At 51.0% G+C, this 18,822-nt stretch overlaps 1 protein-coding gene across 1 annotated transcript in view; it reads right to left on the bottom strand.

Moving 5' to 3' along the window:
• Positions 1–4,264: 4,264 nt before the first annotated feature.
• GGT5 (gamma-glutamyltransferase 5) overlaps positions 4,265–18,822 on the bottom strand; it is a 31,888-nt gene continuing 17,330 nt past the window's right edge. The window contains exons 2-12 of the mRNA XM_030336736.2: positions 13,497–13,627; positions 12,496–12,591; positions 11,785–11,980; positions 11,030–11,187; positions 10,345–10,491; positions 9,317–9,453; positions 8,746–8,936; positions 8,235–8,341; positions 7,923–8,041; positions 7,704–7,814; positions 4,265–5,315 (exon numbers count right to left, since the gene is read on the bottom strand). Coding sequence (XP_030192596.1) covers positions 5,169–5,315; positions 7,704–7,814; positions 7,923–8,041; positions 8,235–8,341; positions 8,746–8,936; positions 9,317–9,453; positions 10,345–10,491; positions 11,030–11,187; positions 11,785–11,980; positions 12,496–12,591; positions 13,497–13,627 — 1,540 coding nt within the window. The 3' untranslated portion in view covers positions 4,265–5,168. The remainder of the gene's footprint in view (positions 5,316–7,703; positions 7,815–7,922; positions 8,042–8,234; positions 8,342–8,745; positions 8,937–9,316; positions 9,454–10,344; positions 10,492–11,029; positions 11,188–11,784; positions 11,981–12,495; positions 12,592–13,496; positions 13,628–18,822) is intronic.

Genomic DNA, 18,822 nt, shown 5'->3' with positions numbered 1-18,822 from the left:
CCACTCTTTTGTTCTCTAGAGTTAAGAGTCTGTGTTTTGGTTTGTCTCTTTTTTTTTCCTTTGTTCATTTGTTTTGCTTCTTAAATTCCTCACATGGGAGAAATCATATGGCACTTGTCTTTCTCTGACTTATTTTGTTTGGCACTATACTCTTTAGAGCCATTCGTGTGTTGCAACTGTCCGTTGGTCTTTTAAGATGTTTTCCACATCAAAATTTTTACTTTTTCTGTGTTCAAATGTATCTTTTTTTTTTGTTGTTTTTTTTTTTCTTTCACAACTTCTTGATTTTATGCCATGCCTGAAAAGGCTTTCCCCACTCTAAGAGTATAAATAAATTTCCCTGTATTCTTTGTGTTAAAAAAAAAATTTTTTTTAATGCTTATTTATTCTTGAGAGATAGAGAGAGACAGAGAATACCAGGGGAGGGGCAGAGAGAGAGAGAGAGGGAAACACAGAATCGGAAGCAGGCTCCAGGCTCTGAGCTGTCAGCACAGAGCCCAACGTGGGCCTCGAACCCACGAACTGCGAGATCATGACCCGGGCCAAAGTCAGACACCTAGCCGACTGAGTCACTCAGGCGCCCCTGTGGTTTTCTTTGTTTTTGTTTTTGTATTTTGTTTTATATTTATATGATTTTACTTTTAAATCTTGATCTGACTGGAATTTATTTTGATGTAAATAAAAAGGCAGGGATCCCCCTTCATTATTTGCCTAGATGGCTACCCATTTGGTCAGATAGGTATGGCTAATAATCTTTTTCTTACTGCTTTGAAATGCCCCTTGTCTGCTAGAGACAAGATTTCCGTATTTATTTACATCTCTCTGTGGAGTTTGTATTGTGGTTGATTTCTTAGCTTTATTCACATGCTGCTTTAACAGCATATGCTTAACAGCTGCATGTTTAACAGCTGTATGCTTATAATTTGTTTTAAAATTTGGTGGATTTGTTTACTTAATTTTTAAAATTGATTTCTAATGTTTATTTTTGAGAGAGAGAGAGACAGAGCACAAGCAGGGGAGGGGCCGAGAGGGAGACACAGAAACCAAAGCAGCCTCTGAGCTGTCAGCATAGAGCCCAACATGGGGTTTGAACTCACAAACCACAAGATCATGAGCTGACTGAAGTTGGACACTTAACCACTGAGCCACCCAGGAGCGCTTTGTCTTTTTTTAATCAAGAATGGGTGTTGAATTTTGTCCAATGCTCCTTCAGTCTCTATGGAGATAAATAAGCCTGTGACTTTTCTCCCTGGGTGAAAGATAAGAGGTAAGAGTAACACTCACACCAAGAGAAGACCTTCCTGGCTGTGCTGGTGTCGACACCACTGAGATAGGCAGGACATGTTATTGCTTTAATGTGTTGCTGGATTCTCCCTGCTAATACTTTCTTTAGGACCTTGGGATTGAGTTTCATAAACACAATTGGCCTGTGGCTTGCTTTGGCAGGTTTGGGGTCAGTGCTTTGCTAGCATCATAAAGTGAATGTGGACATTTTCCTTCTTGCTCCTCATTGTGGAAGCTTAACTGGCAGGACAGGTCTCTGGCCTTAGTGGCAGGACGCACTTCACCTGAGGAACTTTCTAGAAGGGTGTTTGAGGTAGGCTAGTGTTCCTGCAATGTTCTTAATTTTTTCAGTGATCATTGACACATCTAGATCTTTGCCCCTTCTTGGATCTGTTTGTCATTTATGTTTAAGGTTGCCAGATTTAGCAGATAAAAGTATAGGAGGTTCAATTAAATCTGAATTTCAGATAAGCAACAATATTTTCAGTATGAGTATGTCCCACATATGGCAACCCTACTTACGTTGTCCTAGAAAGTAAGGACATTATTTTATCAAAGTTGCCAGCTTTATTTGGACGAAGGTGAGTGATCTTTTATACTTTTTTAAAAAAATGTCTTAATGTTTATTTATTTTTTAGAGAGAGACAGAGCACGAGCTGAGGAGGGGCAGAGAGAGGGAGACAAGAATCTGAAACAGGCTCCAGGCTCCGAGCTGTCAGCATAGAGCCTGACTCAGGGCTTGAACTCACAAACCACAAGATCATGATCTGAGCCAAAGGCAGATGCTTAACTGACTGGCCCACCCAGGCGCCCCAGGTTTTTTATACTTTTAACTGTCTCTATATCTTAGCTAATTTCCCCATTGTCATTTCTTCTTTTGTGTATTCACACTTCTTTCATTTACACTGTAGGCAGTTGAATAACATTTTCTGACCTGTTTTTCTGATTTCAAATTGATCAGTCTCTCCTTCAGTTGTTACTGAACCTCTCCTCTTGCTTTCCTGATTGTTCTGATTGTTCCTGCACTAAATTTCACTTAAATGCTTTATTCATTTTGATTCCTATTATTAATGCAACTGTTTAAGGCAATGAATTTTCCTTTGATCCTGCATTAGCTATAGGCTCTAGGGGCTCATCTGTACTCTGCCAATGTTATCTTGAAGATACTGCAGCCCTGTTTTTTTTTTTTTTTTTTTAATGTTTATTTATTTATTTTGAGAGAGACAGAGAAAGCGTGAGCAGGGGAGGGGCAGAGAGAGAGGGAGAATCCCAAGCAGACTCTGTGCTGGCAGAGCAGAGCCCCCGTAGGGTTGAACTCACGACACTGTGAGATCACGACCTGAGCCGAAATCAAGAGTCGGACGCTTAGCCAATTGAGCCACCCAGGGACCCCAACCCTGGTTTCGATTTCCCCTGTGTAACAAGATGTGTAAAGAGCCAGCAGTAAGAGTCCCTTGATGGGCTGGGAAGGGGGTGGCTACCTGGCATTACTGGTGGGTGGGATGTGAGCAGGGGCTGGGCGAGTCCCTGAGGGTAGGAGGAGCAGGGAGGGAGAAGAGCAGGCTTCCTCCAGGAGCAGCAGGAACAAGGAGGAATCCATGCTGCCTCGTGGCAAGATCAGGTATGCATCTTCCAAGGCCCACCATTGTCTGAGTGGGGAGCAGATCGAGGCAGTGGCAGCAACAAGGAGGTGGAGAAGGATAAGGAAATGGAGGCAGGGCTGAGCCACGCAGTCGGAGAGAGGAAACCGGGTGACTGGAGGGGGAGAGGTAGACATCAGAGAGCTTCCGGTTGCCTCAGAGCTGGCTTCCAGTTTGGTGTGTTGAGTCCGAGGTGCCTGTGGCCCTGGCTGGTGTGTGGGTATGGGGTCTGATGACCCAGAAACCTGAGACAGAGCTGGGATGGGGACCCATCACTCATGTGTGGTAACTGAGCCTCAGGGAGAGACCCATTGGGCCCATGAGAGCTGGGCCTGGGGCTTTTGTTAAGCCTCAAAAGCAGTGTAGAGAAGAGAAGTTCTGTCATCCTTTCTGGCTGTGAAGTTCAGTGAATGATGTGCTAGAGCCACCGGGATGGTGGCCAAGGCCAGCCTCTGGATCCCACTAGGTCAGAAACGGCCTCACTCCTGCTTGTCTGAGCCCACTTTTTCTGCACCCCTGACTCCTGAGCCATAGCCGCTCTTCCCTAAAGCCTTCTTCCCACTCCCTCCCAGAGTCAGACTCTAGGAGGAGTTGCGGCCCCCAGGCTGCCTGGGTACAGCAGTGAACGGCCCCGAGGTCCTTTCTCTTAGAGTCTGCCAGAATACCCCCCTCTGTCCTCCCAGTCAGGCTCAGATCAGAGACTTGCCCCATCCAGCCCTCTCTCCCCGTTTGTGGTCAGCTAACAGTCCCCATCCCGATCTCTAGCACGTTATATGGCAAAAGAGCCTTTGTGACTGAGTTAAGGATCTTGAGACAAGAGAGCATCCTGGAGTATCTGGATGGGCCCTATATGCCCACAAGTGTCTTTACACACTGGGTGCCTTCTCCACCCAGCCCTGCCCAAAGCAGAGGGAGACTTCCACACATACAGAGGAGAAGGCCACATGACCTCCCCACAGACAGAGCACCTCGAGTGATGTGGCCACCAAGGGACACCAGCAGCTACCAGAAGTGGGCAGAGGCAGGAAGGGTTCTCCTGAGAGTCCCCTGAGGGAACTCGTCCCTGGCTTCCCCTTGCTTTCGGCCCCATCATCTGATTTCAGACTCCTAGCCTATGGGAGCACAGATTTCTGTAGTTGGAAAGCACTTCGTGGTATTTTATCTCAGCAGCCATGGAAACAGTACCTACTCCTGCCCTGCTTGGCCAAACTCCAGAGCAGGGTGGGAGGCCGTGGCTCAGCAGTAGAGCTGATCCCCAGAACCTGCCAGGTGGAGGTATGCCCCTGAGGGACATTTGGGCGACACTCAAGTGCTCCCAGGAACCGGTGTGGGGTAAGACCCCCCAGGTCAGTCCAGCGATGCCCCTCCAGGACAGGCAGCCCACCCAGCAGCTGGCAAAGCCCTTCTCAGCAGTGGGGGGCTAATGGGTCCAGAACAGCAGTTCTTAACTGGGGATGATTTGGCCAGTGGTGGTGGTAGCGGGTGCTGCTGCGTTTAGCGAGCAAAAGCCAGGGATGCTGCTCGACATCCCACAATGTGGGGACAGCCCCCCGACAAAGACTATTTCACCAAAAATGTCAACAGTGCCGAGGGTGAGAATGGGGCCAATGGATGGGGCTGGGGGCTGAGGTGGGGTCCCAGGTTCTACTTCATCCAGCCTTTTCCTGGCACACAGGACAAGATCCAGAGACGGTCCTAAGGCCTGGCAAGGCTGGGGGGCAGACACCCCCGGGCCACAGCCCTGCCTTCCCACTGATAGGCCCCAGGCAGGCACACTGCAGAGGCCCAGCAGCGGTGGCCTGGGCGGGGCCAGCCAGTCTCTAGGCCTCGGTTTCCACACCTTCACGGTGGTGTGTGGTGAAGGACTGTAAGAGCTGTGTGTGTGCTAAGGGTCCCTTCCCATACCTACACCCCAAATCATGCCGAGGTCCACCCTCCTCTTTAATCTTGGACTAGAGGGTATACAGATGGGGAGTGGGGCAGGTGGGGAGGGAGAGTGGGCCACGGTCCTGAGTAAGAGGTCTAGGGGAAGCTTGGGGGGGCCAGGGCAGGGCCACATGGGACTCTGGAAGAGGGCTCAGTCCCCACAGTCGTCCATCTTCCAGCCTGTCCCCACCTCTTGCAGCCCAGGCTGACCCTCCGCCGAAGGGTCCAGATCTTGCTTGGGTGCTGGGTCCCACAGCCAAGGCCAGCCTGAGCACACACTGACGGTGGGCCGGATTGCAGCTGCCAGAAGCAGTCTCCTCAGTAGCCCGAGGCCTCCCCACCTTTCCTTGGGTCCGTTGTGGCATACACACAGGCCCCGTCCTGGGACACAGCCTGGACCACGTTCAGGAAAAAGGGCCTCATGGTCTGGTTGTGGCCCCTGTCCTGGAGCCCCTTCTGCACCTCCTGGAGAAGAGAGAAGGCCAGTGCACAGGTGAAGGCAGCTTCGCAACACCTGCAGAGGGGGCAGGGCCCCGGGTAGAGGTCTGACAGCCCCAACGGGGAAGGCAGGACTGGGCACCAGTGGCGGTGAGGATGGGAGGGTGCTAATGCAGCCTCATCTGTAGGGCAAGGAGCCTGTGACCTCCCACCAAAGGTCCCAGTGGAGAAGCCAGGCTCCAGGGAGCATGGTGGGGAGGATGTCACCCAGGCCAGAAGGAGCTAGAGATGCAAGATCACTTCTGTCCTGGATCTGAGGATACCAGGGGCCTAGCTGCAACATCTGAGGAATCCAGTGGCTTTGGCAGAGAAATGGCTTATGGGGACTTACACTGTGAGACCTCTAATTTTGAGGACTTTGAGAGCAAAGCCTTCTTAAGGCAGAGCTTGGGACCTTTCTCAGAGTCCCAGCTCCTCCATACATAGGAACTGCCCAACTGAGGTGTGGGGAGTGCCCAGGGGCCCTGAGGCACGGAAGAGGAAAGATCTTGGCACCAGCAGTCAGGCTACATAGGACCTTCCATCTCAACACTGACATGAGAAGACCAGAGATCCTGGTTGCCAAGAACATGGTAAACTTCTTAGGACCTCGGGCCCTGAAAGCTTAGGGCCCCAATGGTTGAGGAATCAGCTGGAGGAAGGACTCCAATTTTCAGATACCGTTTTCTCTGAAGATCCATGAGTCCAAGGACACTGACCCCCAGGCTAAAGGCACCAGTGGTCCTGAGGGTAAGGTGCTCAGAGCATGTGGCTCAGGTCTGAGACAGTGAGACTATGGAATTTGAGGGTGTCAGAAATCCAGGCAGGTGTAGGTTTCTAAGAACTGAGTACCTTGCCTTAGGATTATGGCACTTACACATTTACCAGTCTGTAACTTTTACACAGATCCTGGAGTGTAGAGGCCTGTGCTACTCAGGCCCCACATTTCCACTTAACATTTTGGACCAACAGACTAAGGACCTTAGCCCACTGACCCTAGGTGCCAGTCACTTCTATTTACAAAGACCTTGATGTTCTACAGTCCCCAAGACCGGGGCCTCCAACCTGATGTCACAGTGGTAGGGTGAGGTCTCCAGAGCACCGTGTCCTTGGGTTATGTTTCTCTGCCTGATGCACCAATTGCCCAAGGTCCTTAGATTTGAAGGCTGAGGTCCTCATAGCTGAGGCCACAACAGGACCTGTGGTCATCAGGGACTCTGTTCCTTAGCATCTAGTGGCCAAACTCCAAGGCCCTCAGGAAGGAGGACCCTTCTGGTCTTTAGTCCCTGGCCTTGGCTATGATAACCCTTGGAGACTCAAGGTTTCCACTTAGGGTCTAGGATTTTCTCCATAGAAGGCCCTGGATGTATAGCCAACACTCTAACTCTCCAAGAGAGCTGAGGATCTTGGCCTTATGGGTTGCTGGATTCTCTGAGATCTCAGAACACAAAGTCCTCAGGGAGTTGATGTTCACAGAGTGAAAACCTCAGTTAAGGGTCAAAGAGGAGGGCCCAAGAAGATGAGCCCTGAGGGCATACTCACTGTCCTTCTGCCATGGGGAGGACCCTATACAGGGAGGGAGCTCCTCGGACTCTGAGAGTCCTTAGTCTCCAGCCCCCAAGACCAAGGTTCTCAGGGACTATATATTCCCTTGGAGTAAATGTTCCTCTGTCTTTGGTCCTCAGTGTTCTAAGGGCCATGGGAGGCAGCTCACAGCAGAAATGGCAGCTTTGAGGACCTTTAACCCCAGCTGGCTGAACTGACCCCAGGCATGAAGCTTGGAGGCTTGAAAAGCTGCCAGACTTTTAAATGAGATCTTAGTGAAGGGAAGGCTTCTGCCAGCCCAGCAAAACTCTGAGGAAGGTTGGGGCAGAGGAGTGGGGGCAGGGAGTTGGACAACAGAATTTAGCTCTGAGCACCTGCTTGTGTGGGGGAAACCAAGAAACGTCCATAAGAACCAGCACCAGTGCGACCCCCATGCCCCAGAAAAAATCCCTATGCAGACTGTCACAGGAATGATACCCTTACAAATAAACTCACACATGAAAGCTATAAATCACACAAGGAAACAGATTACCATGAGGGAGTCTGAGAGACCACAGCCAGGAAAACTAGCTTCTGGAGAGAACAGAATAGAGCAGGAACAAAGGTGCAGAGGTACTTGGCCTGGGAGAAGCATGGACAACACCCTGTTTTCTGACTTGGGGGCCACAAGACTGGCCTGGTGCCTCCCCCACTGAGCTTCTGAACCCGCGATGGCCCCGGAAGTGGAAGTGTACCCATCCTAAGACACTCAGCGACTGAGATCCTACCAGGGGCTTTGAGCAGCATGCACTGAGGCATCTGTCCTAGCAGTGTCAGGGACAGTGGCCTTACCCGGCTGAAGTTGGGCTCATATTCCACATGGCCCTTGCTGTTGACATGCAGGATAGGGGCTTCAATGGCAGTCCTCAGGTCAAAGCCAAGCCATAGCTTGTTTATGATGGCCTGGGGGAGGGAAGAAGAACACAGGAAGGGAGGACACCAGCCACCCTACACCAACCCCTCCCTGTCCCTGGGAGGGAGGATGTTCCAGCCAGGAGTTCCCTGACTCACCTGAACCACAGCAGGGATGATGAGCTCCCCACCAGCCCCACCGATCACCAGCTTTGACCCTTGAGCTGCATTGATCAAGATGGAGGGGACCATGGATGATGGAGGTCGCTCGCCTGGAACTAGAGGCCAGATGGGTGTCACCCGCAGCTGCACTTCCAGCCAGCACCCTCCAGACCACCCCTCCATTTCTGTCTCCATTCACCGCTGTGCAAACAGGGGCTGGGCGAGGCAGCGGGGCTGGCCCAGGGGCCAAACTGCATCGCCCAGCCTGCCTGCCTTCCCTTTTCTTGCCAGTGGGGTCCTCAGTCTCACCAGGTAGTGGGGTGATTCTGGAGTCCGGTGAGCGCCTCCAGCATAGGTCCAGAAGCTCATTGTTGAGGAGGATGCCCGTGCGTGGCGAGTACAACATTGCTCCAAAGCTGCAGACAGAGGCAGAGCCTGGGCTCGGGCTGTGGGCGCCAGTCTCCCACACCAGCAAAGCTGTCGAGCACCGCTTTCCAGGAGTCCCTCATTTTAGTGGCAGCCTTCTAGCATGCTGGAGCTGCCATTCTCTCCCTGGCACTGCCCCCCAAGGATCCACCTGTGCCCCCCAGTTAGGGCATCCTTCTGGGTAAAGCTCATTCCCAAGCGGGTCGTGGTTCAGGGCCACCCATCTGCAGCCTTTCAGCCAGAAATGATAGAGGTGTGTGGCCCCTCTGACAGAGAAGAAGCAAAGGGAAAAGCAAGGTACTGCCCCATGGACGCAAGCAAGGGGAGACTAGGGGGCCCGTAAAACAAGCTGAGGGAGCAAAGGAGCAGGGCCTGGGAACAGGCAGGAACATACGGCGTGTTGATGGTGCTCGTGGCTGCCACAGCACTGCCATCCTCCCCCAGCACAGAAACGTGCGCTGTGCCCATCCCGTGGCCCCAGGCCCCGGCCAGGCTGTAGTGGCTGAGATGGTGGTCACCCCGAGCGTCGATCTGCTGCTGGATGTGCTGGGCCAAAGCCTCTCCCAGCAGGTCCTGGGAGGCGTTCTGGGGTGGCCGGGCAGATGGTAGGAACAGTAAGGTGCCAGGTAAGCCCACAGAGAAGAGGGTCTCCTTTGGAGGCCCTCTCCCGTGCACCCACCTTGAGCCCAGGCTACCACCAGACGCTGCTCATCCTCCGGGCCCTCTGAGATATGGAGCCATCACTGCCTCTCTCACACCTGCCACTCTGGGCCCCTTCTAGTCCGCAGACCTCCTCACCCTCCCTGCCCTGGGCCACTGCCAGGCTGTCCTGTCCTAAAACCTCATACATCTCCCTCCAATCTCACCCAGCCAGACTCTTGGGGTCCAGGAACAGCCTGGCCTTCCCTTCACGCTGAGCCCTGGGGCTGGGACGGGGGCTCTCCACCAGCCACAGGCCATCTCACCTGGATATCCGGGTGGCTACGAGGGTCCCACAGTCGCCACCTCTGTCCCCCGGCAAACTTGAGCGTCTCCACAAGGTGATGGTACAAGTTCACGCTCCCCTCGGGCCTGGCCACTGACTCAGAGGAGAAGTTGAACCCTGGGAAGGGGAGGGGTGCAGATATGGATGACCCTGTGTAGCGGGTGGAATGTTGGCCCCCCTCAAAAAAGATTTGTCCATGTCCCAATCCCCAGAACCTGTGAATAGTACCTTATACGGCAAAAGAGTGAATTTTACCTTATAGGGCAAAATGTGTGATTAAGTTAAGGATCTTGAAAAGAGCAGATTATCCTGGATTATCCGGGTGAGCTCTAAATGTAATCACACAATTAAATGTAATCTTATAAAACAGACACAGAGAAGAGGAGGAGGCCCTGTGAGCAGGAGGCAGAGACTGGGAAGATGTCGCAGCAGCCTGGGAGTGCTGGCAGCCACCAAAAGCTGGAGGAGACAAAGAACAGATTGTCTCTCAGAGTCCCCAGAGGAGCCATGGCTCAGCTGACACCTTGATTTTGGACGTCTGGCCTCCAGAACTATGAGAGAGTGGATTTCTGTTGCTTTAAGCCACAAGTTTGCGGTAATCTGTTATGGCAGCCAAGGGAACTGAGATAGTCAGCCTCGGGCAGCTCCAACCCTGGACACTGCGAGGACCCCCTTTCACCATCTCACAGTCCAGGCCTCAGCCCTGGATGCACACACGGGCCGGGCAGCTCACCACCTGCACCGCCCACCTGCTCCTGTGCCCTGGGACCGGATCGCCTGCAGGGGAGGACTCACTGGGTGGATGGTGTCAGACCCTTCAGCAAAGCCCCGAGTGTGGACTGCTCCAGAGGCTCTAGAGCACAGCATCTTGCCTGTTTCCACAGCCCCATCTTTGGTGTCTGAGGAGGAGGCTGAGCTGGAAAAGGAAGGCTGCCCCGAGCTACCGCTGGGCTTGGAGTTCCCAATGGGGGCAGGACTCTGGGTGGGAGGGCTGAGAGTCTTTCTTACCTTTGAGCACGTTGAGGATGAAGCTGAGAATCGCACCCCCTGCGGGTGGTGGCGGTGAGTATAGGGTGTAGTCCTCCAGGGGCACCGCCAGGGCATCCACTACCTCCGGCTGGAACTCTGCTAGGTCCTGCAGGGTCAGCTGGCTACCTGAGATGAGACAGAAAAGACTCCATGTGCAGATGGAAAAACTGAGGCAGAGAGACAGCCACGGATCCCAGGTCACATGGTGGGGCTTCCTCCATCCCCTAGGCTTCTAGAGCCCTAGGGGTGATGGAAGGTCTGTGGGCAGCGGCGTCAGGGCTGGGCCCTAGAGCCAGGCAAGGGATGGGTGGACAGAGGCCGAAGGCAGGCAGGTTGGTGGGGAGAAGAGGGGAAGGTGAGAGAGGCAAGGTGGCCTCTGACAGACTGTGAAGGTGGTGGACAGCTCCAGTCCCAGGAGCCCACTGTGGCCACCACTAACTCCCCTCTGTTGGCCCTAATTTCTGGGAGCTCTGCTCCTCAAGGACTCTGACCACGGGGTCCTGGAGGCCAGCAGCGGGCAGGCCTGGATACATGGCCTCTCCAAGTCCTGGGAGCGGTCCACACTCCGGCAAGGATTAGGGAAGGGCCTGCCTTCACTCCTAGCATCCAGAGCCAGCTCCTTCTCAGGCAGAGCTGTGGGCTCTGGGAACTCAGCACAGCTGACCTTGATCGGCAATGTCCTCCAGCAGCGTCCGGCCCAGCGTCCCTGTGTAGAAGACTTCTGCACCTTCTGTGGCCACGGTTTCCAGGGTGGCAGCCAACGCGGGCCATGGGAATGGGTCCTGAGCCTTCAGAGGTTCTGTCCCATTGAAAAAGAGCTGCCTGGGGAATTGGGGGCAGACTCAGGGTGGGGCCAGGTCCTGGAAGGCAGCCACACTCCTGTGGGGGCTCTTGTGGGTTCTTTGAGACCCTACAGGGAGGCAGTCCTGGTCTGGGGTCCTGAGGGCCTGGTGTAGACATCAGGGGAGATGGTTTCTCTAAGACTGGGTGGGGCTGAAGCCTCTCACCTCACCCGTCACCCTGGCCTAAGGAGTGTATGCGCCCTAGTCGGGCCTGGGACACCCTTGGGAAGACATGGTCAGCGGACTGGCAGGGTGGGCAAGGGAGGTGGCCAAAGCCCTCCTGCCAGCCCAGAGGGGCCAGAGGACGGTGGCAGAGCCCAAATCCACACCCTGGAGTCCCATCACGTGGATATGGCCTGAGCCACTCGGATTAGGTTCTGCCACATGGAGCCTGAAAGTCTGAAACCGCAAAGTTCTGGCCTTCCTGGCCTTCAGGCCCCCGATACCACCATAGGGTCAACCCTCCAGTTTGAGGAGGCTCTGAGGTAGAACCGGGGTAGGAGCCAGGCAAAGACAGGCCAGAGCCTGAACCCAGGAGATGAGCAGGAGCCCTGGGGCTCCCTGGGGAAGTGCTCACCTCAGAGAAGTCATGTACAGGAAAGGCCGTAGGAAGTCACTCTGCAGGAACTGACTGAGGGTAAAGGGCATGCGGTAGTCCCCTCGGAGCAGGGAGATGGTGGGCCAGAACAGCTGTGCCCACGGCAGGTGGCCGTGGCGACGGTGGGCCTCAGCATAGCCACGGAGTTCCCCGGGCACTCCAATCCACTGGGCCCCTAGGAGGCAAGTGGCATCGTGTCACTGCCCCCAGGCTGCCCCCACCTTGGCCTCAGCCCTGTAGCCTGCCCCAGGGGTTCTCCACCACCCCCACCCTTGCCCCTCCAGCTTGGTCCTCTTGGTGTGGCAGCCAGAATGAGCTTTCTGGAGCCCACACCTGACCATGACCCTCTCTGCTCAAACCCCCATGGCTCCCCACTGCCTTCCCTCAGGGCCCAGCACAAACTGGCTCCAGGAACCCCCACCCCACCCACCACCCCATCTCCACTGAACCCTCCAAGCCTTTGCTAGGCTGGTTCCTATGCTTAGATCACCACCCCCTACTCAGAGAGCCCCTCCCCCAACTCCAGCAGGTGAGGACCTCCATAGGGGCAGGTCAGGACCTCCATAGCTAGCTGCTATCTCCTGGTACCAGAGTGTCAGAGCCTGTCCAAGACGCCCCTTCAGGGGAGTGTTTTGGTCAGCCCCAGTGGCCTGACGGGGTGGGAGCCTGTGGTCCCTCCAAGGGCTTCACCTGTGCCCAGTGGCTGGGCCTGCTCACATTGGTCCAGCAGACCGGGGACATAGCTGGCAGGCACCGTCTCCCTGGCATTGATGACTTCCACCTTCCCTAGAGTTGGGGCAGAGCATGTGAGTGCTCAGGGGCACTCCTGTAGCTGCCAGACCTCATCCCACACAAACCACCCCCCCAGCCCCCCCCCCCCCCCCCCCCCCCGCCACAGCCCTGGCCCTACTCTAGGCCTCACTTTCTCTCTTTGTACCATGAACTAGCCTCTGTGCTGTAGGGGCCAAGAGCAGGCTTCCCAAAGATGGGCCACTTTGGCATGAAGATTATTTGTGAGTTAAAAGCAAATTAAAACCCAGCAGAATCAGGAAAAGCTTTTTACCTCCCCCATCCCCTCCACTACTGCCTGAAAGAATTTACACAGAGGACCGGCTCCAGGAGGACAGCTATCACCACAGACAACTATATTAGCATATGAATGAGGTAGGGTAGGTAGACTGGACCTTGCAAGGCCTGTTTGGTCAAAGTCTTCTGTGTCTCATTGTTTCCCAGGACCTCCCCCCTCCCCACACACATTTGTTTAGCAAATATTTACGCTTCTTTATCTTCCTGTGAATTGCACTCCTTCCTTTTGAAGTCCCAGACCCTTACCCCTTCTCCTTAGCTCTTTTTGCCTGTCTTTGGAATTTCCGTGTCTGTGTGGATTCCCCAGAAATTAAATTTGATTTTGTCCTATTAATTTCTCTCAGGTCAATTTAATTCTTAATCCGGCCAGAAGGACCTTGAAGGGCAAAGGAAATTCCTCCTCCTTGACAGTGCTAAGATTTGAGATGGCCGTGAAGTCTTCACAAAGACAAGCTGGGGGGAAGGGCAGGGGCACCAAGAGGACCCAAGAAGGGGCATGGGTGGGCAAGACAGCTCAGCAAACGCTGGGGATGTTTATAAGCACCTCATTGTTAGCACTTGTGGACAAGCCCATCCTCCCCACGGGGTTCCCCATGCGGACTCACCTGTGGTGGCGTTATAGATGGTGAAGATGACCCCTCCACCCAACCCCATGCTCTGAGGGTTGACGACTCCGGTGCAGACCAGAGCCGCAATGGCGGCATCCACAGGTGAGCCATGTTGCTGGAGGATGGTTCTGGGGGACACGGCATACAGTAAGAGGCCTGGCTCCCCTGCCCCAGCCTCCCAACATGGGCTTACTCGATTGGCATTTACTAGGGAATGGTGACAGGTACGTGACCTTCTGCTGCCACCAAACCCTGGGTTAGGTCAGAGACCACACTGGGCTGCCCCCTCAAGTCCAGCTGCTCACAGGTCCACAGCCCTCTACAGATGGCAAATTGTCATACCATTTACAATGCCCCTTGACATATATAAGGAACTTCTCAGTTTGTAAGAAGATTTTGCTGTCATGATTCCCTAGGCCCTTCCAGCAGCCCTGGCTCATTTGCCTGAGCCAGACCTCCAGTCCCTCCCAGCAGTCCAGGAGCCCAGGCTGGGCAGCCCCCCCCCCCCATCTCGCTGGGGGCACACGGGCCCCAACCCTTTTAAGACTGAACTTTTTCAGGTGACCCCAGGTTCTTGCCCTGCCACCAGGGGCTTGGGTTCCCCAGCCCCCTCCTAGGGCCCCAGTGTCTATGGGAATGCTCTCTGGCCTTAGTCTCCACATCTGTCCATGGCCACCCAGGGGTGGACCCTTAAGCTCCAAGGTGCTGGTCAGACTGGCCTGTGTCAAGGAAATGACCTTGTCCTTAGGGTACAGCCCTGTATAGTTCACTGGGGGCTGCCTCTTCCTGAACACCCAGGAATCCTCTCCAGTACTTCAAGGAAGCAAGCATTTAAACCAGTTACAGATGGGGAAACCAAGGCCCAAAGAGGGAGTCCACCTGGTTCCCCTCCTCCACCACATTGGACCTCTGACCCCAGCACCCTCCCTCAGCTCAGGCATCTCAGCCTGACCACTCCACTCTGGGCTCACACCCTTCTCTGAGTCCTTTCTCTGGGCTCACACATGAGCACACATGGCTACCACATGGACATCTGCAATCTTGGAATGGGAAAGGGAGACATAAAATACAGTCACATCCAGACACAGAGAAACACAAACGCTTAGTAAGAAGAAAACACCATAAGCAAAAACAAAAGACAAACTGTAAAATCTTTTTTTTTTTTTAATTCCCATTATAAAAGCCTCATCTCACCTGACTCATTGCTTCCTGACTCTGGAAGTGCTTTCTATACTCACCTTCCCACCACCACCACCATCACCACCATGCTCTGGTTTTCCCCCCACCCCCCTGACCTCACATTGCTGAAGGCATCAGGCTCAGTCCTCCATCCTTGTGCGCTATATCTCCTCCCAGACGAGCTGATCTAGGCTCAGAGCTTAAATCGCAACCTCCACCCTGATGATCCTTAAATTTTATCTCCAGCTCAGTCCTCTCCCCTAAACTCCAGTCACATCCACAGTCATCCACAAGATACCTCCTCTGGGTGTCTAAGAGGCATTTCACACTTTTTTGTTTGTTTTGTTTGTTTCTTAAGTTTTTATTTGAGGCATTTCACTCTTAACATGACCTAAACTGCATTTTCCTACCACCTCTTGTCCCACCAAATGGCTCCCTTCCTACCTTCACTATCTTCGAAAGGACACAACCATTCACACCTTTGTGCTGGCCATGAATGCTAGAGTCCTTCATGACTGTTCACTTTCTTTCATCCCCAGATCCAAGCTACCAGCATCTCTCACCTGGGCTATTGCAACATCTCTTACTTGGTCCCCTGCCTCTGCCTCCCCCCCACCCTTACATATTTAACAAAATTACCTGTCAAAATGTAACTCAGACATCCCCACAACAGGAAACTAAATAATTCAGACCAAACTTCCTACAGACCACTAGAAAATCCAGACAAATAGAAAACATCTGCTTAAAGACATCACAAGCTGGGAAGAAATACAGGCCTAGAGAAAGAGGAGCCTAGAGAGAGAAAGATGTTTGCTGGTCCTGGAAGAAGTGGCCAAGAAGCCACACAATGCTTTTGACACCCTAGTGTGGCTGGGGGTTGGGTATGCTGGTGAATCACACTTGGAGATGGGTCTTTGCTCTGGAAGTAAAACGAGAAATGGGTCAGCCTTGATGAGCCCAGTGGCCCAAGCTTCACGTCCTTACTGTTAATCAAACTGGATTAAGATGATATCCTGGGCCTCAGATTATTTCTAAAAATTATTTTTAATAATTTTTAACACATTCCCCAAATGCTAAATTTAAAATAGCCAAGCAAACAAGGCAGTAAGACAGCATAAACAAAGCCCAAGAGAAAGCACAAACAATGAAGAAAGACCCATGGGATCTCCAGATTATGAAACTGTCAGACCACAGTACATTGAAGGGTATAAAAAGCAAGATTAAGAATTTCACCAGAGAACTGGCAACTATAATACATGGAATTAGGAGCTCAATGCTAATAGTAAATTAGCAACAGGTTGGACACAAATTTTTAAAAAAGATTAATTCAATACAAAATATCCAAATCTGGGGCGCCTGGGTGGCTCAGTCGGTTAAGCGGCCAACTTTGGCTCAGGTCATGATCTCGCGGTCCGTGAGTTCGAGCCCCACGTCGGGCTCTGTGCTGACAGCTCAGAGCCTGGAGCCTGTTTCAGATTCTTTGTCTCCCTCTCTCTGACCCTCCCCCGTTCATGCTCTGTCTCTCTCTGTCTCAAAAATAAATAAACGTTAAAAAAATATTTAAAAAAAACAAACAAAATATCCAAATCTAAGTACAGAGGGGGAAAACTATAGAACATATAGAAAATAGATTAAAAGACATTGGGATAAAACAATAAAAAAATCATGCAAACGCTAACTAACATTTATAACTATATTCATTTCAGACAAAGTAGATTTTAAGAAGACAGATATTATTCGAGATAATAGGGATACATTATTATTATAAAAGCTCAATTCAACATGAAGACATAAGAATCTGAATGCATGTACACTTAGTTTAAAAATGCAAAGCAAAAATTGGCAGAACAAAAAGAAAGAGACAAATATACATGGTAGAAACTTTTAGGCTGGGAGGCAGGTCAGAAACTTATAGAATAAGTAGGATAAAAATCTGTAAGGCTGTAGACGATTTGAATGACACCACCGTAATAAAATGACTGAACTGACACATACAAAGTGATGTACTCAGAAATCATGCAGTTGAATACACGTTCAAGAACACATAGAATATTTATATAAACAGATCATATTCTGGACCTTAAAGCAAGCCTCACAAGTTTCAAAGAACTGAAATCATACAAATGACTTAGAAAATCCCCACATATTTGGAAACCAAGAAAAACACTATTAAACAGCTCACAGAACAAAGAAGACATTACAACAGAGATTAGAAAGTGTTTCAAACCAAGTGCAGTGAAAATACTACACATCAGAACTTGGGTTATCAGCCATCTTATGGGAGGAAGGAAAGGGGAGGCAATGGGTCTGAAGAACTTCCACATCCCCCACAGGGTCTCAGAGGGAAGAGATCAATGTGAAAACCTTCACTGAGATGAGTGTTACAGATTGTGTTAGGCAGTCTCCAGCTTATGGGTGAGTGAAAGGTAACCAAGAGAAGACATGGTGCTAAAGAGTTCTGGGTCCTAGAACTCTCAAAATGAATAAACCAACACCCTCCTCCAGGGCAGAGAGCCCTGCCCTGATGAGAGGCTACTGTAGTAGAAGCAAATTGAGCAGGACAGGAACCACAGAGGCAAAAGAAAGAGAAAACAATTGTCAATAAGTAGGAGACCACATATATTTTTCCAATCATTTTGTGAAAACAGCAGAAGGAATTCAAGAGCTATGAAGTAATAAAAGCTATTTTGACCTGCCTTCCAGCCTAAAAGTACAGGAAAATTCATCTTGCTTTACCATGGATAATAAAACATGTTGAAGTCATACCCCATACAGAATTGTTATAAGAAAAAAAGATAATAAGGAGCAGCATAATGATCCATGGAGGCATGCTAAAAAGATGAGCCTACAAAGCAGATGTAAATGGCAACTTAATATATGAAAATGTGCCAAAATAAATTAAAAGAGTTATAGAAGCAACGAAGGGACAGCCTACATCAGAATTAGAAAAACTGCAAATGAAGAGACTAGAAAAGATGACTTAAAAAACAAAATTATAGAACTCAAGAAAGAATAAAACATAAAAGAAAAAATTCCCTGAAATGAAGGCTAAGCACAAAGGGCAAATGCCTACAGAGGTTCCTTAAAAGAAAGAGAAGATGAGGGTCACCTGGGTGGCTCATTTGGTTAAGCATCTGACTCAATTTCAGCTCAGATCATGATCTCATGGTTTGTGGGATGGAGCCTCGCATCAGGCTCTGCACTGACAGTGTGGAACCTGCTTGATATTTTTCTCTCCCCTCTCTGCCTCTCCCCACTTTCTCATTCTCTCTCTCTCTCTCTCTCTCTCTCTCTCCCTCTCTCTCTCTCAAAGTAAATAAACATTAAAAGTTTTTTTTAAAAGATGGGGCACCTGGGTGGCTCAGTTGGTTGAGTGTCTGACACTTGATTTCAGCTCAGGTCATGATCTCACAGTTCATGGGTTCGAGCCCCATGTCAGGCTCTGCTCTGGCAGCATGGAGCCTGCTTGAGATTCTCTCTCTCCCTCTCTCTCTGCCCCTCCCCTTCTTGTGTTCTCTCTCTCTCTCTTTCAAAAATAAACATTTTTTAAAAAGAAAGAGAAGATAAAAAGGGGAGAAATTTTTAAATCAAAAAGAAATGAAAAAGAGATTTTATTTTTTTTTAATTTTTTTTTTCAACGTTTATTTATTTTTGGGACAGAGAGAGACAGAGCATGAACGGGGGAGGGGCAGAGAGAGAGGGAGACACGGAATCGGAAACAGGCTCCAGGGTCCGAGCCGTCAGCCCAGAGCCTGACGCGGGGCTCGAACTCACGGACCGCGAGATCGTGACCTGGCTGAAGTCGGACGCTTAACCGACTGCGCCACCCAGGCGCCCCGAAAAAGAGATTTTAAAATACAAAAGACAGGCAAAGAAGATCAAACACAAACATAATAGGAGTCCCAAAGAAGAAAGCCAAATCTATGGGACAGAATAAGTAATAAATACTATAATTCAAGATAACTTTCATAATTTAAAAGGAAAAAAAACCCACAAAATTTACTCTGTATTGAAAAAGGCACTCCACTATGTGGGAAAATCAATTCAGAATAGCCAACACTGAGATATATTCTAATAAACCTTTTGGACTTCAATAACAATTAATAATTATTTGGGAATATAGATAAAAAGACTCTTCTAGAAG

This window comes from Lynx canadensis, chromosome D3 (assembly GCF_007474595.2).
Source record: "Lynx canadensis isolate LIC74 chromosome D3, mLynCan4.pri.v2, whole genome shotgun sequence".
Taxonomy (NCBI): domain Eukaryota; kingdom Metazoa; phylum Chordata; class Mammalia; order Carnivora; family Felidae; genus Lynx; species Lynx canadensis.
This window is presented reverse-complemented; position numbering and strand designations above follow the sequence as displayed.